The following is a 24859-nucleotide window of genomic DNA, read 5'->3' as shown; positions in this document are numbered from 1 at the left end:
AGACTCTTTAATGAATGGACCAACTCCTTTTTGAGCTCCCGCTTCAATGTGATGCACGCTATAAATCAAAGCTTTTGAGGAGCAGAAGACCTCGTAGTAGGCTGACTTTCCCGATTCCCAGGCCACTGCCTCATCCACTCCCTTCCTCAATAATCCTCCTCAACTCCTCCCTCTCCCCGCTCTCTTCCACCAAACTCTTAAACACACCCTCACCCTCCCTCCTCAACAGCTCCCCCGGCGTCCCAAACTCCACCCCCTTCCCCTCCCTCATAACCAGAATCTTGTCAAAATCCGCAATCGTGCTCAATCGATGTGCAATCACTAACAACGTCGCATCTCGAAACTCATGCCTAATACTCCGCTGGATGAGGAGATCAGTCTCCATATCCACGGCCGAGGTCGCTTCGTCGAGGACTAGGATTTTCGGGCGGCGAACGATGGCGCGGGCGAGGCAGAGGAGCTGGCGCTGGCCTTGGGAGAGATTTAAGCCGGATTCTGAGATGGGCGTGTTGAGTGTGATGGAAGCGTTGGTGTTTGCTTGCTGCGGTGGAGTTGATGGATTGGTGTGCTTGTCGCGGGAAGGTGGGCGTGTGTTGTTATTGGGGGTGGTGCTGCTGCTGCTTCGGACAATCTGGACGCGCTGGAGGGCATCTTGGAGGTTTTCGTCTGTGTGCTCGTCGAAGGGGTCGAGATTGCTTCGAACGGTACCGCTGAAGAGGACAGGATCTTGAGGGATGATTGCCAAACGACTCCTGAGCACTTGGAGAGAGATGTCAGCAACGTTGATACCGTCAATGATTATCGAGCCTTCTCGAGCCTCTAGAAAGCGGAAAAGAGCCAGTGTCAGTGAGCTCTTGCCAGCTCCGGTCCTGCCTACGACGCCAACTCGTTCCCGGCTTTCGACTCGGAAGTTGAGGCCTTTGAGCACTGGTGGCAGGTCTGGTGCGTAGCCAACGACGAGATTGTCGACTTCAAGGCGGCCTTCGGTGGGCCATGCAGCCGGAGCTTGTCGCTTCTCGCTTTGATCTTCAGTGGGTAATTTGGAGTACTCGACCACTCGCTCGACTGAATTCATTGATAGCTCCACGTTAGAGTAGAATCGTGTAGCCCAGACAATCGCTGAGCTGTATTGTAAAGCGAAACCCAAGGCGAAGCCAGCAAGGGAAGCGTCAATATTCGAAAAAGCAACGATAGCCCCTGTCAGCATCGAAAAGGCAGCTCCAATGAAGTTTAAGCGGAATGACAGCCATCTGTTAAAGAGCCACAAATGCCAAAAGGCTCGTGCATGCCCATCAATGTTTGCAAACATACGTTCAATGTAGACTTCCGTTTTGTCAAAGGCACGTATCGTTCCAATTCCACTAAGAGTTGCCCCGAAAGTTTCGAAGATTGGGCTTTTGGCAACACTCTCCAATCGTTTGATCTCGCGTGCTCCGTCTAGGTACCACCTAGTTATGTAAAAGCAAACGCAGAACAGTAAAAGTGCTATGATGATCATGACGGGAGACACAAATACTGCAGCCACGATGATAGAGAGTAGCTGCAAGGCTTCGTAGATGAATATTCCCAAGTCGCTTCCAAGACCTGAATCGATGGACTCAAAGTCTGCTGTGAAGCGATTCAGGACTCTGCCAACGGGGACAGTGTCGAGCCATTTCAGAGGAGTGCGTAGGACTGTAAACAACATGTTTTCGAAGAGCAATTTCGATGCTCGAATTGTTCTGGTGTACACAAGGAAGTATCGAAGAGTGCCAGAGATGCACTTGATCGTACTAATACCAAGATAGATACTAAGGTAGAAAGTCAAATTAGGAGCGTGATTTGCGGCGAGAGTCACCTGGGAGAAATTCGCTGGCTGGCCCGTAGACGATACAGCCTCAGCTTCATATGACCGAGTCCAAAAGCTGACGAACCAAGAGCGACCAAATGATACAGCTTGATGAAACAAGAACAGCCCAAAGATCGGTGTCCAAATGAGAAGTCCGCCGCTTGCTGTAAGCCACTCGCCGTAGATGCCCAGTTTTACGGCTCCTTTTTCCTTCTTTTCGTCTTCCACAAATTTCTTGGCTTCATTCTTGTAGGCGAGGTCGAGCCCACCTTGGTCTATCAAATTCGACCTGTACGATGCCACTGAAGTGACTTTCTTCAGGTCGTCACCTTCTATCGTACTCATTCGTCGGAGGCTTCGTGAAGGCTCCTGAACGGAACTTTGAGATTGAAGCGACTGAACTCGTTGTAGCTCTTTCGTAGGTCGAAACCCTTCCGGTCCGCCTACGTAGAGGTTCGTCCCTTCGCCTAGACTAATTATGTATGCCGCTTTAGGAAGCACAAGATCGACGTGATGGGTGACTAGAATGCGCGTCCGCCCCTGGCCCAGCTCTCCTGTGAGAGCGTCTTCAAAGAGCTGTCTGCCTACTTGGGCATCGACTGCACTGTTCATATCTTATCAGCTGCGGCTGTTGAAAAAATCCTTTCCACACACCTGAATATGTCATCAAGTACTAGAATACCCGCACGAGAGTAGAGAGCTCGAGCGAAGGTGACTCGCCACCTCTGACCACCTGAGAGATTGATGCCATTAAAGCCAATGTCGGTACTATCGCCATCTTCCAGAATCTCAAAGTCTTTCGTGAGGGCACAGCTTTCAACCACTTTGTTGTAACGACCACGATCATAAGGTAAGCCAAATAATATATTTTGTTTGATCGTCGCGTTCTCAATCCATGGAATCTGTGCAACATATGCAACGGAAGAGTCAACAACCCAATCGTTCTTGTTAGCATTCTGATCGCATCTTTCTTTGACGGATGGTACCCTAGGCTTTCTGATTTCGCCGCTGAGTAGTTCTGCCTCGCCAATAAGAGAGGCTAACAGCAAGCTTTTCCCGGTCCCTGTGGCTCCACTAATTACAGTCAGTTTCTTCTTTGGAACTCTGAATCCAAGATGTTGCAGAGAAAATCGATCAGTGGTATTGGCGTTCTCCCGGCTCTTGTCTGACGGCCAAGCTATTGACGCATCATTGAAGACGATTTCGGTATCCTCGACTGTATATTCTTCACGTTCTGGCGCCGCAAGGTATTCCTCAATGCGTCCACATGAGACCCAGGCTTCCAGACCATCGGCAGTGAACTCCGGAATTACAGCCAATATAAACTCCAATGAGCCGAACAAGGCAATGGATGTGAATGCCACGGACGCCGAAAGGTTTCCATGTACAACAGTGTAGACAGCGATAGCAACGGCACTCAGCAGGATTGGGCCGACTACCCAACAAAAAATGAGCACTGTGTCGAGGCAGAATACCTGCCACTGGACATTCAACTCTGTTGTCCGTACAGCGTCGATGCGCCTCTGCCACTGTGTCTCCTGTGCTGAAAACTTGATCTGCCTGATACCTTGCAATGCTTCTGTAACGACCATCAACTTTCGGTCTCGGACTTGCATCAAATCTCCCTGAGCATCCGTAAAGCGTTTTGAAACGATGATATTGATAGGCACTTGGACGAAGAAAGCACCAAACCCGGCAAGGACTGGTATCCATCCCATGAGTTGAACGAGAAACAAAACGCTCACTGTCAATTGTGTTGCCACGTCGACAAACAAGTAGTGAAAGCGTAGGAAATCAGATACGCGCTTTGCGTCTACGCTCTGAAGAATGGTCAGAATCTTCCAATAGTTCTTACCTTGAAGGGCTTACCACGAGGTTGATTGTACTCTGACGAGTCTTCTCAAGATCATCAGGATTATCTGAATGGCCAGCTTGCGGCGCGCTCTGATTAGGGGAGGTGATGGTGTTAATCTGTGAAGCCGTTGTCGTTGCATCCGCTTCACCCGTGCCAGAGGCGGCCGATCGCGCCTCTTTGACATCTTTACGTCGGGTTGCCTTTGCAAAAATCAAGGCGGAAAGTTCTGAGCGTAATTGAACAGCGAGATTTGCGTATGCCATCCATGCATTCCATGAGTCGCCCCAAGCCGCAAGGAGAATTGAAAGGCCAAGTGCAAGAACTAAAAACCATGCCTCTGGGGAATACATAGCACTGGAAGTATTTTGCTCAAGTAACCTTAGAAGCTTATACATTGCCAACTGTGGGATAAATTGGATAGCTGCTTGAAAAATGGTAAATATTGTCTGATAAAGGAACGTGTGCCAGTGCATGTATAGTATCGAGATCCATAAGGCGCGTTTCCCGGCCTCATTGCCAAACCAGCCGAGTAAAACAGAAGAGCGGGCTTTGTAATGTAGTTTCGGCAAATCCTCTATTTCTAAAGAATGTTTAGTACGCGAAAGAGACAGAACGTCACCGGCCCAGCTCAGGGTCCAGTATGATAAGGATGAGACTGTGTACTGCCGGTCAACTCGGTGGCCTTCTACCTCGACATCCGGTCGGCGAGGGATTGAGAGAGATGAAATGCATAGTAGAAGGCTACAAAGGATCTCAACTAAGATGAAAGCGAGTCGGATATACTCTTCTCGGTCAGTGCCTCTCGCCAGATCGTGTGCTGAAAGATAGGTCTGAAGGCCATTTGAGACTATCAAGATCGCAGTTGACAATCCGCAAAGGCGGCCGTGTGTGAATCTCGTGACACTTTTCTTTTGAACATTGATCAAGGATGTCAAGACGACTAGCAAGATCTGTGCCATCCGTCAGCATTCACCAGTAGGAATCAAGCTTTCTTACCCAAGTTGCAAGGTCCAACGATTGTACCATGAAATCTTTCGACTGTTTTCTGTGTCTACCCCTTGAGGTATGCCCGATGAGGAGGACGGACATAAGTAAGCCTAAGCCTACAGAGATGGAAGAGACCCAAAAGAGGATCGACGCGCTCTGCTCCTTTTGTGACTCTTCCGTGGCGGTGCCATCCTCATCTTCATAGATCCCAGATTTTGTCTCCTCAGCATCGCTTCTGGACTGCTTTTCTGTGCTCAGAAAGAAATCGTAGATTACGTAGACAACTACGAGGAACGCAACAGCAAGCGTGATGGAAGAGACAATCCTGACAGGTAGGCTTGCGGGTGAGCCAATTGAGTCAAGCACATGCGCCATGCTTGAATTATCTACAGGTACAGACCAAGGCAGTGGGAGAAAATGTGAACATGAAGCGCATTTAATGAGTAGTTGACCGAGTGTTGGAGGTTTAAGGGAACCTCGAAAAGGAGATCTTGTACTTCTTGTAGTCCATATAGACGAGCGTGTGAATCACCAATTTTGGTCATCATGCCACTTACCGTGGTAGTACAGAGGTTCATGCACGTCTTGACTCACGTTCTTTGGCCCTAAGATAACCGTTGAGTTTTCGGCGCGGACTCCTTGCCGCGAAAGCCCCTAGCGTCATAGAAACTATCAAAGAATGACGGCGACACCACGTTCTGCATTCAATATAAGTGGAGGTGAAGATTTTGTAAACAGACTAAATCTAGAATCATATTTGTGAGGGTATCAATTATGTTCATTAGACGCTCAGAAGCTATGTGCATCATATCTCATTCCATCACATTTTATCGCTCCAACCAAGATGCTAGCCAACGCCGTGTAGATGCCGCTAAAACAACGAAAAAAGGTCAAGCCACTGGAAGGCCTAGGCATTATGCCTGAATGGCTCGTAAGCCGTCTTCCGCTCATTGCCAAGGTCATTCATCTGATGTGCACCATGTTGTTGATTGTATGGCATGCCGCCCTGAAATGGGCTGTCCATTCTCTCGTACTCATAAGGCTGCTTTCGCCCTGGCAATTTCCAGCTCGCGCTCCTCTGCCCAGACTTCGCATTCTCGGTATCATATCCCTTGATCTTATCGCTGCGTCCACTGCAGCAGCAGCTGCTGAACAGCCAGAACATCCCTGCTGCGAGGGAAAAGGCAACACCAATCCACGTCGCGACGTAGATGTTCTTCCCCAGCGAGCCATGAATGTTGTATTTGTTGAGAGCTGTATTGAACGTACCAGCTAGGACGCTGTAGAGGATGGTGGCGGTCAGGGCGAAGCCGATGATGAAGAGGGAGGATATGGCCGAGACGATTGTAGTGGCAAGGCTACCAAGGCGGGAGAACAGAGCTAGAAAGCCCACGAGAATCTCAACAATGGTGGATATCAGAGCTACAATATAGCAGATAAACATCCATTTGGTCGTTGTTTTGTAGACATCGAGCCCGTGACGCAACTCTTTGCTGAACAGTTTGTCCACGTTTGTGTTGTTTAGGCCCCAGACCTCAACAGGGTTGAACCAGAATTGGTTCGTGTGAGCCGAACAAAAGTCGACATGATCAGAGGAATGTTGTGAGCTGTTATCATCATTGCCCTTGAAGTCTCCATTGCAATAATTCCATAGATGGATATGATAGAAGTCTTTCACATCCAGCACCTGCTTTGCTGTATCTGTGGCGGCGTCAACGATCTTGTCTGTAATCGTGTTGTTTGGTAGATTTATCAAGCTCGGGTCGACGTCAATATTTGATGTATTCGCTCGAAAGAAGTAGAGATTGTTATAAGTGGAGTTGCCTCTGTTGGTGCCCCCCAGCCCGACAAGAACGAGGCAAACCAACGAGGCTATGGTCAGGGCCATAGGCGTGAAGATACATGCAAAGCGACCGGCTTTACCCATCTTGGAAGTGGGCTGACAGAGTCAGGATTTCCTCGATGTATGTGGTGGTCAGAAGTAATGAAGGCTGGTAAATATTGACCTCGAGGGGACACCAGGGATGCGCTGAGGGCGAGTAGGAGGTTTGATTGAGTGAACAAATGTACGCTGTGAGGTGACGAATAGAAGGTGGATGGTTGCAGGAGAGATGTTGATGATATACTCTCCGTTGGGGCAGTACTCTGGGTGGTACGTAAGATGGGATCTCGTGTACTATAAGTCTATAAGGCTCGTATGGCTGTGTAGGAAAATCGTGGCGGAGGCTAAGGCACCCAGTACCAAAAATAGCCACGCCGTTTTCCTGCCAAGAAATTTGCCGGCCGCCTGTAACCTGCCCAGCAACGACAACGTTCTGGAATTTCTACAGACCATGCTCTAAGCCCTAGGATCCAACCGTGTCTTCGACCCCAATGCCATGTGATACTCCAGAATCCTATACTCAGCTGACTGCTCTGTCCCGAGGAAATTATCAGCTTACCTTTCGCTTGTTGAAAAAGGCGCTTTCCCCCTCTCATATCTGCACAGAGTGATTTTGCAGGGTTCAGCCATAGGGTTGTCTACTTCAATGTCCTGGGAAGCTTCTTTCGCCAAATGCTACCTAAACAACAATGGATACAATACTCCATGATCTTGTCAAGGCTCTTGTCACAATGCGAGCGGCCGGTAGCATCTACTCAAGTGGGCAAGATCGCATGGAATTCTTTGGCACCTCCAGTTCTCTCCCGATGGGGCAGTGTGCTAGCTATGTAGGTGACGAATGATCAAATGGGCGCGCCTAAAGCCTGAAGCATCGCTCAGAAGACTTGGATTCATTTCCGTAGCCAAAATATGCTACGAGGAGATCATAGTCGAATGTTTCATGTTTTGCGTTATGATACTGACTATAATAATCATATTGCAAAGCTTTTCTGCTTCCTAAAGCTACTCTCATAGACGAAGGAGCTTATGATCCTACAACACAACGAGATCTCAGCTCCGGAAGTAAGGCACGCTTGGCAAGACATCTCGTTGGCTGTCAAGATTCCAAAAATTCACCCAGTCAATCGCACATACTAAGATTCATGTAATACAACAGCGACCAATGTCTCTGTAAGAATTGGATCGATCGAAATTTGTGATCACGTTTGGATTTGACGCAGTCCACCATTGATGTGATGCAATACCCTTTGACTCCTGCTCGATGAAATCCGGGAGCCTGAAATTCCAAAGCAGATTTCCATCGAAGGTGCTGTAAACGAGGAACTTAATGTGCCACAATTCACGATGTCATCACTTATACTCTTCAACTGGCTTGGATTTGTAGGCTTGCTCCATAATTTGACAAATGACTTGCCAGAGCAAACAGTGTCAATAATTGGCTTATCGAACGGCCCTTTTGCTTCTAGACAGATCTTGAATGCGTGAAAATAATCCACAGTAGGATAAATCGCCCACTCATGTTGTGTTTCCTAACGCAGAGAGCATTCTGCACGCTTGTGATGACCAGACTTTTTAAATGATCGGGAAAAGCAATGTGATCTAGGCATACAATTCGTCGGCATTGAAGCTGCCTTCCAATTTACTAGTTATCTTAGCGCCAAGAAGTGTCACTTCGCGTTCGAGCCGACTGCCTCCCGCCTTTTGCTCCGCGCGGTGGAGAATCCCAGTTGCTCGGCTGAGAGTCCTCTCACTCCAACAAGACCCCATCCTGCAGGTCTTACCATTGGAAGCTAATTCCCTCACAAACCTCCCGACTAAATCGTTTGTACCTGCTAAAATTGAATTGTACGTCTTGGAGCAGTATACGAGAGGTCGCAGCTCCGCAACAACGCTTATGCTTGAACCCACCCGCATCGCTGTGCCTTGCAGGGGCAATTGAAAGAGCAGCAACCAGCAGAATGAGGGCACAACCACTATTGATCTCGTGGCATGACGAGAACAGCCCAATCTACAGTACACATTTCGAAACTCATGGCAAAGGCCGATTAGCTACTGCTGGGGGAGACAATAACGTTCGGCTATGGAAAGTGGAGAAAGAAGGCGAAGAAAGGACGGTGACTTATCTGACGACCTTAATCAAAGTACGCTCCGAAGCTTGAGCTTGCTGAATATATCTAATGACGTCTTACAGCACACACAAGCTGTGAATGTCGTGCGATTCGCACCGCGAGGTGATCCCCCTTGCCCGAGCTTTAGGAAGGATGATTGCTTACGATGGGACAGGGGAGATGCTCGCAAGCGCCGGAGACGATGGGAATGTCCTTTTGTGGATACCCTCAGACAATCATTCGCACGCTTCAGGCTTTGGGGAGGATGCCCTCGAAGATAAAGAAACATGGCGAATTAAGCACATGTGTCGGTCATCTGGCTCCGAAATATATGATCTGGCGTGGTCTCCTGACGGTGTCTTCATCATCACTGGGAGTATGGATAATATAGCTCGAGTCTACAATGCACAAACAGGTGGGCAATGAGAACGTCAGAGGAAGACAGCAAGCGGCTGATAGGTTTAGGGCAAATGGTTCGACAAATTGCAGAGCATAATCACTACGTCCAAGGCGTTGCCTGGGATCCCCTAAACGAGTTTTTAGCGACGCAGTCTTCTGACCGAGCATGTCACATATACAGTCTGAAGAACAAAGATGGCCAATTTACGCTCAATCAACACAACAAGGTGACCAAGATGGACCTACCAGGCAGGCGAATATCTTCCAGCAGTCCAGCACCACAGGATACGAGCTTGAGGCCTCATATGACACCAGATCTCTCACATGCGCCAGGGTCGCCGGGTCCAGCTTTGTCAATGCCCGGTACCCCATCTTCGCTCAATCCTATGAACCCACCAACGTCTCACAGCCGGCGGTCCTCCTTCGGCTCGTCTCCAGCAGTGCGTCGTTCAGCATCTCCTGCGCCTTCGACTATGCCGCTACCTGCAGTGAGGCCTATGGAACATTCTCCAAACCCAAATTTCAATCTCAGAGCTAGCACAGGAGTCAGAAATGCAGGGATTTATGCGAATGAGACGTATACATCTTTCTTCCGGCGGCTTACCTTCGCACCTGATGGAAGTCTCCTCCTCACGCCGGCAGGGCAGTATAAAACATCAACCATATTTGAGGGGATCAAGAGTAGTGAAGAGATACTCAATACCGTTTACATTTACACCAGAGCAGGACTCAACCGACCACCCATCGCCCACCTACCAGGACACAAGAAGCCATCGATAGCAGTACGATGTTCTCCGATCTTTTACACACTTAGGGCAGCGCCGAAGACGACGACTAACATCACAATTGACACGTCCTCAGCAGAGGATGCAATTCCCGCATTGCCTGATCCAATGATACCAGCAAAACCGCCAAGCACTCATGCAGCGATGGAGCCACCTCCTTCTGCTCCGCTGCCATCTCCGTTGGAGAACTCGAGACCTACTTCTTCGCCCATGCCGCAATACGATAAGGAACAGAGTCCAGCTACTAGCCCACAGTCTGCCTTCTCTCTTCCGTATCGCATTGTATACGCTGTTGCGACACAAGATTCTATCTTGGTTTACGATACGCAGCAGCAGACGCCATTGGTTGTAGTCAGCAACTTGCATTATGCCACGTTCACTGATCTTGCATGGTAAGAGCTGCCTATCTTTTCAATTTCTTAACTCAAGAACATTCTAGGTCAAGCGATGGTCTCACGTTAATGATGAGCTCCTCTGACGGTTTCTGCTCGAATCTGGCATTCAGCCCTGGCGAACTGGGGCAAACCTATGCTGGACATGTGCCATCTCTCCACCACCCTACGCCGGCGCCCATCTCTACGTCAACGTCAGCACAACCTACACCAATTCCAACACCAACAGCTATATCCGCCCCCGTAGGCTTTGAGAAACCCGGTACTCCAGCGCCGCTACATTCTCCAGCCCCACCACCGCCTCCGAGTCCCACTCGATCGAATTCAATCTCGTCGATTGCGACGGAGACATCTCAACCTATCATCAACAACCCCACACCAATCATGGGAAGTGTTCCTAGCGTAGCCGCCACAAACCCTTCCTTCAGTGGCCTGCCCTGGACAACGCCTCCGGAGACACCAATGTCCGGAATCATTAGTCGACCGAGCTCAGTGGCGGGCAGTGTGCTTGGTAAGAGGGATACCAGTGAGTCTGAGAAAGAAGAGCAGTCGCGTGGAGCCAAGAAAAGACGAATCGCGCCCACGCTGGTCAAACCCGACGAAACGATTTGATGGACCGTCTTCACTTTGACGTAGCCATAGTCTCGAATTCTCTTCTATTTAGCACGGTGTTTGGGATTGCAAGGGCAGGACGAAAAGTAACTAGCGACCGTTGGCTAGTATGGGCCTGATGGAAAGGTCCTCGAGGGTTGGACTATCGCTTTGGTTCATGAACCATGTACAAATATACATCATCATTGTCATTGCTTGCGTTAGATACTCGGACCAAATTGAAGTATGACCTTTGCTTCCAAGAAAAGCCCCGGCGTACTCTAATTTCAGAACAGTCTGGCCCAACCGTCCACGCTTGTAAGCGTTGGTCTTGGGTTGATGGGTTCGGGAAGGTTGGAACATTTTAATTGTCGCGACAACGTTAGGGCGCTTGGCATGCAATCGCCCGCAGCACCACTCCTTCCACCCTGTTGTCTTGACTTTGATACCGATCACTCACATCTGTCTGCGCAATCTCCACGGTAAGCCCCTCACATCTGTCGCTCTCTTATCGAGCTGCTGGAAAGCTTGACAAGGCTACCTTGGCTCCCTGTGATGCCGCAGAATCCCTCGAGGCCTTTTGGGGGCTGTACGTCATGGGGGGCCAGAAACTTGCAACCGTCGCCAGCGTCAGCGGCGCAAACAAATAAATCCAGCTCATTTAACGTACCCTACGAACTCTTCAGCTAATATATCATCAGCTATCTAGATACTCAGACATCTCCCAGCACATCTCGACAGACTCCATTTACACTTTGAAAGCATCTACAACCCTCCATCATGCATCGCACCTATTCTATGCGCCAATCGCGCGCACCAACTGCCTCGCAAATCCAGAATCCTCCACCTCCCTCGTCGTCGACTAAGGCTGGGCGATTTTTTGGAAAGAGCAATGTTGGTAAGTAAGAGCCTTTCATACATTGTTCAGCTGCTAGACCCGAGTCACCCTCGTGTATGGGGCTCGGAGGTGACTATCTGCTGCGTTCTGCCAAGTGCACGTATCGAAGACCACCTCCGGATACTCGAGGATCACCGTGTTGAGCTAGCACTCTTATCCCCACTTGTGATTATTTGCAGCATGGGCTCAGCATGTTGTGAAATGACGATTGCGGCTGATCAGTATATTTCGTCTTGCAGGCCATGCGTTTCGCAAACAGACCGCTGGAGCTTTTGGCCCAGACCTCGCAAAGAAGCTCTCAACACTAGTGAAGATGGAAAAGAATACAATGCGTAGTATGGAACTTGTCGGACGCGAGAGAATGGAAGTGGCTGTAAGTTGACCGTAAGATTCCATGAAGTTATTCTAGTTTCCTGATGTCGTTAGCAACAACTGTCCATTTGGGGCGAAGCTTGTGATGACGACGTTTCGGATGTTACGGATAAGCTTGGTGTCTTGATCTATGAGATCGGCGAGCTTGAAGATCAGTTCGTCGACCGCTACGATCAATACCGTGTGACAATCAAGAGCATCCGCAATATTGAAGCCTCAGTTCAGCCAAGCAGAGACCGTAAGTCCAATACTCATGAAGATCAGAGCTATCATTCACACATGCACAGGCAAGCAGAAGATCACTGATCAGATTGCGCAACTCAAGTACAAGGAGCCAAATAGCCCCCGCATCGTTGTTCTGGAGCAAGAACTTGTCCGAGCTGAGGCCGAATCCCTTGTGGCAGAAGCTCAGCTATCCAACATTACCCGTGAAAAGCTCAAGGCAGCTTTCACCTACCAATTTGATGCGCTCCGCGAACACAGCGAGAAGCTCGCGATCATTGCTGGCTTCGGCAAGCACCTTTTGGAGCTTGTTGACGATACGCCTGTTACTCCAGGCGAGACACGCGAAGCATATGATGGCTATGAGGCTTCCAAGGCGTGCGTTCCTTCCCAGTCTCTTGAAACTTGCGAATCTTACTAACACACTTCACAGCATCATCCAAGATTGTGAAGATGCCCTCACCAATTGGGTTACGAAAAACGCGGCCGTCTCCTCCAAGCTCTCCTCCCGCTCTCGCACCCTTTCTCAACGCAACAAGGACCGCCGCGCCCAGGGCGAGGGTGTCGATCTCTCTGGTCAAGACAGCAGCATGAAGGACCGAGAGAGCGGACTTTGGGTCCCAGCTGACAAGCACGGAGAACAAGGAGAATACGAAGAGGGATCAGAGGAAGAGGAAGAAGAGACTCCCGCCAGCGGCCACAGAGGAAGGGAGGCCGGCGCCGTTGCTGCGTAAAGAGAATGAGCGACCAGTAACTACGGCTGACACAGGAGAATAGGGAGCATGGAGGCGGAATACCCCCGATGGAATGATACACGCGATAAGCATCCTGCGATTTTGCTACTGTGATTTCCTTGATTTGGATCGTGTGCGCTAGATGAGTTGAGATGAAGGCGATGGAACGTAATGCACGTGGATGAGCACGAGGACAAGGATGGGTTGTAAGATTACTGCCACTCTAATAAATGCGTTTATTCAATGAGATCTACAGCGGAAACAAGTCTTTGCAAATTGCGTTCCTCGTTCCCCATCCCTTACTGATATGGGAAGTGGGCCTTCCACCTTTCACCCATTGCGGATCCCCCAAGGTACTTCATTGAGCACTGACTCTAGCTACCGCACACACATACGAAGCAGCTCATAGAACCTGACAGCAGAATTGGGACGCCTGAGATGACTAGTATCAGCCACCACCACCACCACCAGGAATGATAGGTGGCCCGAAACCCTCCCCCAAATAACAATAGCAGCAACAAGAACCCACGATCCTTTCCCCCTCATCTTGAGAGGTCTGTTCGTACATCTTCACTCAATCCATACACGAAGCGTGACGGCGATCAACAATGCCATCAGGCACAGTCAAGTGGTTCAACGACAGCAAAGGCTACGGCTTTATTGAGCAGGAAAGGCGGGGCTGAAAGGATGTTTTTGTGCATGTGAAGGATACTGGTGCTGTGAGCTGCTTTTTTTGTACCATCTCGCTTCTTTGAAAATATGGGGGTTGGTGAGTCTTGTTGTTGTGGGAGGGATTTTTTACATTTTCACGAGGGGAGGGGAGGAGTTGTGACTGTTGATTTTCAGAGGTGGTGGTGGGTGTGATGCGTTGGGAGGGTGGTGTTGGGTTCAAAAGCAGGTGCAAGGTTTTAGGAGAATGGAGAAGGCAGGTTGTTTTCTTGCTTTGTTTTTGCGTGCCTTCTCTACGAAGTAAAACTTTTGTGCTTATCGTTTCTTGAGGTTGAGCTCGGCTTTTGTAATATGTTCAGCGATTTACTTCACTTCTATCGTCACTTTGAAAAATGCCACTTCTATCTTTCGCCCCTTTTCCCATTAAACAATCAATCTGGCAGTCTCCTCTCGCTACCGTTGGTATTGTTCCCGCCGCGTTTTTCTTCTATTAAACTATCTTTACCTCTGACTTTTCTTTCACTGACAGTTGCTGTCGGACTATTTTTTACCTTGATCTCCAAACAGCGTCTCTGATCTTTCCAGAGATCTTTTCAGTCATTAATCACTGGCATGTACATCTTTGCTAATACACTCTCGTAATCGCTCTCACAAGTTCAGCGAGTCGAGGTCAACGTCAGTGGTGGAGATGGACCCAAGGCTAGTGCTGTAGGTGTGAAGTTTGAGGGCAAGAATGTTGCGACGGATTCGCAAGGAGTCGTTGATGCGAAGGCTGATGATCCAAACAGTGGCGGAGGAAGTGGCGGTGGTAGCGGAGGGGATAGTGGGAGTGGAGGAGGCGGAGGGGCAGCAGATTCATCCGGTGATACGAGCGGAGGAGACGCTGGTGGTGATGCCGGTGGTGGGGACGACGGGTGGAGGTGGTTGTGAGTAAATGCTGCGTCACGTATATCAGTATGTGCTTGCCCACAAAGGAGCGATCTCACTACATTCGTCCCACACAACTCTCCATGTCCCGTCTGAGATTACATTTCTAGAGGAAGGAAACCCTTCATCCGTACATGTAGTCTTCTTTGACTCGTAATTGCGGTGGAGGACTCAAGTCTTGATTGACAGGATTGAGAAGTGGCGAGTTTGGTTTCGAAATTTGCGCGTCGCTCTGCTCTATTGACCTCATGGACTGAACGCTACTATGCCTTCGATAAGTCGGCCAAGTTGCGCCGCGTGTTGTATTCACGGGATGAGACGATGTCTCACGCGTACTAGATACTGAACTTTGGGCAGAATGAGGGGGAGGGAGACTGAGGTGCTCCACGTCAACCATCTCATGGTCTGCATGAACCTCTTCCTCCTCGAGAAGCAATTCCAGATGATCAGGCTCGCTGGCATTCGGAAGTTTCGTTGGCCGGATCGTAACCTTTTTCGCGTACGTGTGTTGATACTTGAGACCTGCTGCTGTGTTCTCAAGTGCTCGGTAAGCAGGCTTCGAATTTTGTGCAAGGACAAGTATCTCGGTGATAGAGTCCCATGAGGCAGAGGACTTGCCCCTAGCCACTGTCCACGCAGTATGTAGAATTGCCACTACCATGTGCACAAAAAGAACGATCATCGAAAGGATCTGAACCAATTCATGTCTGTAGCTGTGACCACTTATTGAAAATTGTACTGAGATTTTGTTTGCTTCCGCGGCATTTGTCTTTGGCTTCTTCAGAGCCTGCTTGCCTTCCAGAGGAAGAGCCTCAAAGCCCTTCTCCATTTCTATCTCTGCAAGAGACCATTGGGATGGATTTCCTTCGGTATTGTACGCCCGGTCTACGTTGACTCTTGAGACGCCATCTGCGAATACACTTCCTATGATGGAAGCAAGCAGATCAAGGCGCTTCCCATTGTACTCGGCGTCATCACGGCGATTGTCGTCAGGATAGTCTCTCAAGATATCAAAATTGCTGAGAATACTTTCGATCGTCGACGGACCCCAATCAAAGAAGCCGGGTCCCTCCTTGGGAGTTGGAGGAGTAAGTATCTTCAACCATCCTTCGTCGACGGCGATAGCATCTCGTAGACTTTCGGTTTTTCCGTCCAGCAAAGGTTCCCCCTTCTTAGGATACGGCATATCAAATGAAATATTTTTTGGGTACCAGCCTTCCCAAAACGTGTAGGCATCTGTCCGAATATGAGCGGGCACCCACTTTGCTTGCACAGCGCAACCAACAACAAGACGTGACTGGTTAACCCTGCTCCAAGCTGACTGTAAAATGGCTCCAACGGTGACCGATTCATAGCTCGCCGAGAGAGGTACCCAGGCGAATTGTAAGTGGTCTGCAGACGAACTAGACATGTGGACCTCTGGGACTTCCTCTATTCGAAACTTTTGAGCTTTGTCAAACGTGGGAAACTGCACAGTGTGATTTGAGGCAGCCATCGGCTCAGCCGCTGAGCAATCTACCGACACGATAGGAGTTAAGATATTCGACGACGCGGCCTGTCTGTCATCGATATTTTGCTCGTCGAAATGCTTCTTTTTCAACATAACGCTCCACCAATCTTGCATAATCTTGTCCAAAAGCACAGATATAGACATCAGAGGCTGAACAGCGAAACCATTGACTTGCGGTGCACTCAAGGAGATGACACTGGGGGATACTGGCTGCATACTTTCAATTGGCCAGTAAAATTGGTTGCCAGAAAGTTCTTTCGCGTAGGGTTTGACGATCTTGGTGAACGTCGTATGGTCATATTTGGCGTAATGTGACCAAATTGATTGGAAACCACCACTTGGACAGATACCGTAGCGAATTCCAGTGGAGGAAGAGCAAGTTGAGTCAAGAAATGGACTTGAGGCAAGCTGCACAGGCCAGAACTCATCCTTCGTGCCGTTTAGAAATAATGAGGTGCCTCCAGCTGGCCAGTCCTGTTTTGAAGGGACGAGGAGCACAGCACATGAGGGTCCTGTAAGCACGGCAAGCACGCCAGCAAAGATGATAAAGAGCCCCAATTGGATCTTCCTGTACTTTCTGCGACCCTTGAACAAAGTCCGAGCACCGCCCAAAAGTTCAGGCGACCAGAAGTAGCTTAATTTAGTGAAATCAATCCCAGCCCCCAGGAGCCCTAAAGGGATACCATCGCCGTATATCAGCTCGTCCCGTAGGAGCTGAAAGACGATTGTGGCGAGGCTTGCAATGATCAAGAGTTCTTGAAGTTTGGCTGCAACTTGGAGGAGAGCGACATTGATCGTCTCGGAACTGACAAAACTCTTGAAGTCAATGCCGATGAACACTTGTCGAAGATTGACTCCGACTATAGCAGTTGAGACCAGAACTGGAAGGACATGAACGCCACAACGACTGAGAGCAAGCCATGGAGAAGTACTGATAACGATCTTCTTCTGCTCTGTCCGATGTCGCCGCCCTCGAAGCCATGCGTTTATGTCATTGAGAAATCCGATACCAGTATTTCGAAATAATTGTTGCCAGAATGAACCGTTGCTGTCTTCAGCTTGCATGAATGAGACAAGCTCGAGAGCAGAGGTTTGTCTCCCCGGAGTGACCAAGACAAGAACAGAGCAATATATTGGTCAAATTGAGAGATGGTAGAAGCGAGTAAAGAAAAAGAAGCAGCAGCTGACATGATATAACCGCATGAGATCACTAGGAAGGGGGGAAAGGGCGACATAGCAAGGGTAGGAAGACTTGGAAATGGATTCGGAATCCTACGACTCAGCCAATTATCATCGACAGAGTGCATTAATCTCGTGGTGTGTAGTCACAATTGGCGCTTGAGGAAGGTCCGCGTCGCACGACTGGCGATCGGCTCCAAGTCTTCGGCTCCCCGCATCTTCTCCAACGAGAAACCCTCTAGAGTCATGATAGACAACATGGCATAGATCATCTGATTGAGTACGAATGGAGGCCATGTTCGGATGAATTTTCTCTACCGTTTTCGAATCCGCTGCCGAAGCTCTCAATGCTCGAGCAGGGAAACCAGGTCAAAACTCAACGAAATCTTTGACGAGGCTGAAGACTACTCCACATGTATGATTGCGGCAGAAGTGAAGCGCTGACTTATTTAGAGGGCACCTTTGGCATGGGCGCGAAGTGGACCATTCGGTTTTTAGTGTAACCAAAGCTACCTTTTTGTCCCTCTGACCAGGCTGAACAGCAATCAATAATCCTTCTGAACATAAAGTCGCGGGTAAAAGTTTGGGTCCGCAAGTCCCGGGGATCGGAAGAGCCCCTGTTCCCCGTGCCGCTATGCCCTTGATGCAGAACTGGTAAGAAGCCTCGTCTGTCTGAGTGGGTTCGCTTGGCTCTAGACCCAGCTAGTGGGTGCTCAAGCTGCAGCCCCAGCGCGTAAATAGTGATGGTCCCCTGCTAGGCTTTGCTGGCTTGCTCAAGATGCCTTCGTTCAAATGTGTGGTCACTATTCCCTGTAGCCAGGTGGCCAGATATTTCCCTCGACGATGAAAGAGGTGTGAAGATCACGACAGAGTAAAAAACTCTTCAGGCTCGAGCATTGCCCATGGGCCAGAGGCCGACAATAAAGCTGGGATGGGTTGACGAGAGAAGGCCAAGGGCCGTTGGCCGCAGTGTCTGGCATACCACAGCATTCTGGATATGGTTATCACTGGGGATGTTTTGGTTGGCGACCTATGAATACTTTTCATATGCCTCTGCTCGGGATCCCACGTCTTATTTCTTTGACAAAGCACAAGGATACCAGCGAATGTATTCGAAACAGCGGGAAAAGCAAGCTTATGCATACATTGAGAGCGTCAACCATACCGGTATACCTCCTCCGTCCTCTTCCGAAACTCCATCAATGTGCCTCGGGGTTGCCACTATTGCACGCCCGTCAACGGAGCAATACGTTAGGGGCACGGTTGGATCATTATTGGAAGGCCTCTCGGATTCAGAGCGCGCCGAGATATACCTGATCATCTTCATCGCGCACACGGATCCAGCAGTTCACCCGATATACAATGAGCCATGGGCAAGAGCCGTCGCCAACAAGGTGCTTACCTACGAGGTTTCCGAGGCAGACCTTGCTCAGCTACACCTTTTTGAAGATGAGCATCTTCCTCGCAACAAGTCAATGTACGACTATGGGTACCTCCTCAGTAGTTGCTCAGATACTCAAGCAAGATGGATCGCTATCGTTGAGGACGACAACATTGCAAGAGCAGGGTGGTATAGAACAGCTAGGTCATCGTTACAAGAGATCCAAGGGCAGATGAGTGCCGCAAAATGGCTTTACCTGAGAATGTTTTTCACCGAAACCCTTCTGGGTTGGAACAGTGAGGAGTGGCCTCGGTATCTCGGATGGTCCCTCTTGCTGTTCATAAGCCTGCTATATGTGCTGGTTGGTTTACGTTCTCGCTCGGTCGTACTAAGGTGGCATCTCTCGAACTCAGAGATCGTCGCAACCTGTGGCACCTTTCTGCCAGCATTCATCGGCCTTTACTTTATGGCTGGGCGTGTGACCGTACAACCTCAGCCGCCCGGCGTGGGCCTAATGCCACGCTTCGGTTGCTGTTCGCAAGGGCTCATATTCCCGGTGGAGGTTGTACCGAGCCTGATTGAGAGAATTCGACAAGCTATGCACGAAGATTACTATATTGATATGCTTTTCGAGCGCTTTGCAGATACCAATCACTTAGCTCGCTTTGCTCAATTTCCAAGCCTCCTACAACATGTTGGTTCGAAAAGCTCGAAGGGATTCGGCTTTGATACGAGTGCTGCGACCTTGTGGAATTTCGGCTTTGAGACCATCCAGCCGCGATGATGTCGTAGGTTTGACTATTGGAAATCTTAATGATGTTCGTAACCTTTGAAATGCGGAAATAGCAAACGTGGTGCATGCTCTGGAATGTGACGTCCAAATCTACCAGTCACGCGCAAGCGAGTTGCGGCTCTCGGTGCCAGACGCTGCTCGTTTACATCTTCGATTGCAATTTGGGTTCTATGCATGATACATCTCACATTTCCTCGTCCGACGCTTATAAACGCTGTTGGGATGTGTTCCTATGGTGTTGTGATTCGCGAGATAGGACTTAGCTGCGAACATGACAGTTTCGGATCAGTGTATAGACTTGTCGGCTTCAGTATCTTGGAGCCAAAGTTTTGCTCAGCATCAAAAGTACGAGAAAGCTTCTGAAAGATCTTTCCTCAACACAGCAAGATAGTCCTGAGCATTGTCCTGGCCTTTACGCCCCAACCATTTCCCAATCAAAAGTGTCGAGATGATACTCAAGGAAGTACACGCCCAAGTGTATAACACTTCAAGAGTATTTCCAATGATACTATTCCGTCCGTTATAAATGCTACCGAAACAAATCACGAGATTGTTTGAACCCTTTTATTCTAACGAGCAGCTGCGAATGAAAGCGTCGACCCCCCAATCTACCAAGCTTTGATATATGGGCATACTTTGCGACATTCATCACTCTGCCCGTTCTATTTCGCAGCATCTTCTAGCTGTGGGCATGGTTAAACAGGTCCCAACTCGGATCAAGGTGTCGTTTCCACTCAACACGATCAATATTTGTGAAGTAATAATTGCGCGGTCTTTCTGGATGGATAAGGCTGACGTAAAGTGACTTATGTTGCTGTCTTCCTTTGAGGAGGTGGTAGTCAGACATATTGGCGCTATAGCTCATCATTAATCGACGCTTTGCTTGACTATCTTCGAGTGCACAGCGGTCTCGTCACCAACCTAAGACGTTAAGATTGTGCCTCTCAAGACTCCCTCCCCTAACAAAGAGTAAGGTGTCATCGTTCAGATCTTCAATCATGCCAGTAACTTAACACGAGAGCACGTCTAAAGATTTCAAAGTTCAGCTTACCATGTCAGCGTTCAAAACTATCATCTACTCGCTATTAGTTCCACACGTTCGTCGTGCGGAGGAGTCACTTATTTCACCAACTTTGCAGATTCATTTGAGCTACAATGAATCTCTTCGGTTCAGTCAAGTTGCACAAGTGTTGAGTGGATCGCCACTTGATTAGGTTTCAGCATCGACACTTCCAAGTCTCGTGTCCGACCTCGAATGTCGTCCGTCCTGACCAAGATCATTTCATCCGACTTTGCAAGAGGACTCTCTTGTAGTGCAAGCATGGCCAAACTTCCAAAGACTCTTCTGCCTCAAGCATTTGATTCTGGTCGCTACAGCGACTTGAAAATCAGATGCTGCGGTGAAGAATTCAACGTTCACAAAGTCATTGTTTGCATGCAATCGCCTGTCTTGGCCGCTGCGATAGATGGCAAATTAAAAGTAATTTACAACCTACAGATTACGAATTATAACTCTAACAAGAATGATAGGAAGCCTCGACAAATTGCATTGATATCGAATCGTTTGACGCCGCCACTGTCAAGCACATGCTTGAATATCTGTATGGGAAATATGATGATGCGCGCGATGCAAAATATGAGCAGGGGCCGCAGGCAAGTCAAGAAGTCCCAAGATAGTCGAATGTAGCATCGTGTTGCTGACGAGGATCAGATCGACCTGACGACAAATGATGAAGCGACGCCTGAACCAGAAGAAAATGCCATATTGAAGCATATTCGTGTCAATGCTATCGCCAATTACTATGCTATACCACATTTAGCATTGTTCACACGTACGGAGATCCAAAGACTCATCGACAAGCAATGGTCAGCTGAAGGATTCTGCGACGCTCTTATCGTAGCTTTTCGCGCAACATCTGATGCGGACTTACATGGTATCATGACTTCAGCTGCCAGCACGCACATCGACGAGCTCTTGCAGCTAGATGAGTTTGTCGCGCTGCAAAACATTGGTGTCGGTAGTTCCAGCATTATCCAGAATATGGCCAATAAAATCCGCGCTCTGGAGACTGAGAAATATTTTGCGAATCCGAATTTCGCGAGCACGCCTGCCACCCTTCAATATGACGGTGCAGAAGATCAGGATGATGCAGAAGATCAGGATGGTGCAGAAGATGAAAACCCTCTTGGTCCTGGGGGTTTCAGCCGGAATCGTGCTATGGGAAGTCGCCTTGAATTCCACCCTGCGTACATGCTTCGGGGATCGGTTTGATCATAGCATCACTTGATGCTGGACATTGGGCAGATAGACTCAACCAACAGCTCACCACATGTCAGACAGCTCAATAAATCGATGTGTAAACATCCTGCATGACTTCCAACCTGTCCCTTACCCGGATCTCAAATACGTTTGCTTTTGAGTCCGAATTCCACTATCATTCCCAACTCACCACATTTCCCAGCTGATATCTTCATTCGAGTTCGTTTTTTCCTCTCCCCTGTTGACACTTTTGCTCACTTTTCCCTTCCCCAAAATGATTCTCAATCCCTCTCCCTTACGCCGCTGACACTTCTTCAATTCCGGCTATTTCGCAGCCTCAGCTATAAGGATACCCTACCAAGGTGTCTATTAGCACTTTCCACTCATCTGAAGCTGCCACACTTACTTCGAATTTTGTTTTGTCATGCTTCTTCAATGTTCCCCTATTACTCGTGGACATACTTACTTACTCCTCTTTACTCATCAATATCACATTGATACATCGCATTCTCTCTGGTTACTGCATTCGACTCCCGCTTAATTGACCTATTGCTATGAGTCATCAGTTCCTTTGTAGAGTTAACAATTTTATCGCTTCTTTCATTTGCTAATGACTTATTTAGCCAATCCTCCGGGTTCGATTTTCAAACTCATGCAATGCCGTTTCATTAATTGCTGATCGAAGAAATTACTCTTTGTCTTCATAAGCTAAATCTTGCTGTGTTGTGATCAGATTGAGGAGTGAATTAGCATAAGGAGATGGATCATGTTCCTCGCAGGTAGGAAGCGTTTTCAATTTAGGCCTTGATGATTGTTTCGTACGGATGTGGGGCGGCAGGAGCGATGAGGTAGAAGCTGGGACTTAACGCAAATTGTTATTCTGATTTCACCAAACATTCAGGAATTTTTACCCATTACGTCATGCTCATGTTCACGTTTCTCGTGGATGCCCATTATATCTCATAATCTTCCACCCACTCACATATCAGGGAACCATTCAATTGATCGCTAAACACACCCGCCAGTATCATCCCTCCAGCCCAAACCTTCCTTGGCCTGCATGCACATACGTATGCCATCCAGCCTCCAGACTCCGCTTCCATTCCCTTAGCACATCGCCCTCGTTACCACCCCGCTCATCATACTTTTCAACTCTCAGACCGTCCGGTGTACCCTCCTCTACCTTCTGCCATCTCGCCTTCGCCACCACACCAGAGAAGTTTCTTCCGTGCCTCAGATAGTACGCTTCAGCCATTTCATCATCCACAAGGTTTGGCATAAGCAATGGGATTGTCCGCTCGCTCAGAAACCCAAGCGGTGAAAGAGGTACATTTTGCATGGGGCCATCGAAACCTGGAACGGGGCTCTGTGCATCAAGACTTCTCATTATTTTGAGACAATTAGCGAGTGCTTGACCGTCGCAGAGGCCGGCTCTCCCGATTGAGTGTAGCGTTGCAATCGAATATTCTAGCCAGAGAGCGTTGAAGGAGCGGCGACCGCCTAGAAATAGTGGGATTGAGATGCTGGGGTCAAGTTTAGTGCAAAAGGTCGCGCCGCCTTTACTCACGGGGTCGAGGGTGTTCCAGTGGCTACAAGGGGCTTCAAGCAGACCAGCAGTGAGACGGAGATTATCGTAAGTGAGTATGAAGGTTTCGAACTCTAAAGCATCGCGAACGCTGGCAACGGTTTCATTGGCGGCGAGCATTGCAAGTGTGCACGCACGGTAAAGGTTATAGTAAGCTATAGTGATCGCTACTACGGGTGTCGGAAGAATCAATGGCTCAGGCGGAATAGGCAGGCTGTCTAGTATGGCTGTTGTGACGAATACGCTGTTGGCATCGTCGATGGGAAGTGGAATGGTGTCAGTGTAGCCAACAAATGTTTCTGTCGCTCCTTGACGCCAGAGTAGGAGCTCATCTCGAAAGCTGAGAAGTTGGTCGCGGCCTGGTTGCTCGTTTGCGCCATAAAAAGAGGACCAGACGATTTTGTCCATGTGGTTGTGGGCGGCGATCAGGCGCCAGAGACTGAGACGTTGGTTCATCATTAAGTCAGGGCCAAGAATTGTACCAAGACCCTCAATTTCAAGGTTTGTGTTTGAGTAAAAGGGTGTTTCCATGAGGGCAGGGCGGAAGCTGAAAGTGCGGAAGAAGGACGACCGGGCATAGGGGACGATGTTTTGGGCGACAAAATCCAGTCTCATTATCGTCTCACGCAGAGGCAAAAGATGTGGGTCTTTTGCAGTAGCCGATGAGGCTCCAAGTAGCTGAACAGCAGCCCAGAGATGTTGGAAGGCCAGACGTGCGTTCCCCATACAACACTATCATTCTAATTAGGACACAGCACTGGTAGGGAGAGCCACAGTCCTAAGACAAACCTCAAATATGTTCAAGAGCAGAAGAGTCACCATCAGTATCTCTTCACGTCCTTCGTAATGCCCATTCAATTCGATCGTTAATTGGTGGACGGCATTGTTGTAGGCACGAAGTCCTATAACCTTCAGCCGCTGTACTTCAGCCTGCATGATGCCCGAATGAGGGATACTGTGGGCCAGGTGTATGGCTCCGATTGCCTGAATAGACTCGTATACGAGATCAATATGCCATGACATGCGTGCAATCCTGTCTCGCCAGAAGTAAAGCTGATCCTTCCGGAAAAGCTGGTAGACAGTGGAAGTGACAAATTGATGGTAAGCACATAGATGATCAGCACGATTACTAGTATGTGGGAAAACACTCGGTGTTGCCGGAACGCCCGGCACCCCCTCGTAAGAAAATATTCGTGGTGCAGCTGAGGTCGTAACATATGCTGCTTGAGTCAAGGCAACACTAGGAAAAGGAGCTGCGGAAGAAGGGCCAGGCGAAACCACCCTCCGTTTTTCACGATATCCATCACAGACTAGATTCGCGGTCTGACAGCGATTGCAGACTGGCTTTGCTTCGTCGCATTTGACCCTCCGTCGACGACATGTCAAGCAGCCGGTGCGTGTGCGAGGCCCTGATTTGCCGCCTTGTTGCATCTTCGACTATGCCTCTTTCGGCAAAAGACTAGCAAGAATGGTGATACGAGTATTGCAGCATTGAGACGTCT

At 49.0% G+C, this 24859-nt stretch overlaps 8 protein-coding genes across 8 annotated transcripts; 4 read left to right on the top strand and 4 right to left on the bottom strand.

The window, feature by feature from the left end:
• Positions 1-130: 130 nt before the first annotated feature.
• Positions 131-5045, bottom strand: KY384_001862 (uncharacterized protein; the record flags this gene model as incomplete). The annotated part of the gene is made up of 4 exons (XM_044810388.1): positions 131-2432; positions 2483-3648; positions 3698-4633; positions 4680-5045. 4 exons carry the CDS (start codon positions 5043-5045, stop codon positions 131-133), a joined length of 4770 nt encoding a protein of 1589 aa, XP_044672362.1.
• A 532-nt stretch (positions 5046-5577) lies between these two features.
• Positions 5578-6597, bottom strand: KY384_001861 (uncharacterized protein; the record flags this gene model as incomplete). Its single annotated transcript, XM_044810387.1, has 1 exon — positions 5578-6597. The coding sequence occupies one exon, from the start codon at positions 6595-6597 to the stop codon at positions 5578-5580; it is 1020 nt and encodes a 339-aa protein (XP_044672361.1).
• Positions 6598-8510: 1913 nt separating this feature from the next.
• KY384_001860 (uncharacterized protein) lies at positions 8511-10848 on the top strand (the record flags this gene model as incomplete). The annotated part of the gene is made up of 5 exons (XM_044810386.1): positions 8511-8693; positions 8744-8783; positions 8836-9075; positions 9126-10236; positions 10284-10848. 5 exons carry the CDS (start codon positions 8511-8513, stop codon positions 10846-10848), a joined length of 2139 nt encoding a protein of 712 aa, XP_044672360.1.
• A 759-nt stretch (positions 10849-11607) lies between these two features.
• PIL1 (Eisosome core component) lies at positions 11608-13053 on the top strand (the record flags this gene model as incomplete). The annotated part of the gene is made up of 5 exons (XM_044810385.1): positions 11608-11725; positions 11965-12098; positions 12152-12335; positions 12385-12697; positions 12753-13053. 5 exons carry the CDS (start codon positions 11608-11610, stop codon positions 13051-13053), a joined length of 1050 nt encoding a protein of 349 aa, XP_044672359.1.
• Positions 13054-14773: 1720 nt separating this feature from the next.
• Positions 14774-17224, bottom strand: KY384_001858 (uncharacterized protein; the record flags this gene model as incomplete). The annotated part of the gene is made up of 1 exon (XM_044810384.1): positions 14774-17224. The coding sequence occupies one exon, from the start codon at positions 17222-17224 to the stop codon at positions 14774-14776; it is 2451 nt and encodes an 816-aa protein (XP_044672358.1).
• A 1016-nt stretch (positions 17225-18240) lies between these two features.
• KY384_001857 (uncharacterized protein) lies at positions 18241-19503 on the top strand (the record flags this gene model as incomplete). Its single annotated transcript, XM_044810383.1, has 1 exon — positions 18241-19503. One exon carries the CDS (start codon positions 18241-18243, stop codon positions 19501-19503), a length of 1263 nt encoding a protein of 420 aa, XP_044672357.1.
• A 1330-nt stretch (positions 19504-20833) lies between these two features.
• On the top strand, positions 20834-21784 carry KY384_001856 (uncharacterized protein; the record flags this gene model as incomplete). Its single annotated transcript, XM_044810382.1, has 3 exons — positions 20834-20992; positions 21043-21177; positions 21224-21784. 3 exons carry the CDS (start codon positions 20834-20836, stop codon positions 21782-21784), a joined length of 855 nt encoding a protein of 284 aa, XP_044672356.1.
• A 1015-nt stretch (positions 21785-22799) lies between these two features.
• Positions 22800-24788, bottom strand: KY384_001855 (uncharacterized protein; the record flags this gene model as incomplete). The annotated part of the gene is made up of 2 exons (XM_044810381.1): positions 22800-24089; positions 24147-24788. The coding sequence occupies 2 exons, from the start codon at positions 24786-24788 to the stop codon at positions 22800-22802; spliced, it is 1932 nt and encodes a 643-aa protein (XP_044672355.1).
• Positions 24789-24859: the final 71 nt, after the last annotated feature.

The sequence above is a fragment of the Bacidia gigantensis genome, assembly GCF_019456465.1.
Source record: "Bacidia gigantensis strain McMullin 20006 chromosome Unknown contig_134, whole genome shotgun sequence".
NCBI lineage: Eukaryota > Fungi > Ascomycota > Lecanoromycetes > Lecanorales > Ramalinaceae > Bacidia > Bacidia gigantensis.
This window is presented reverse-complemented; position numbering and strand designations above follow the sequence as displayed.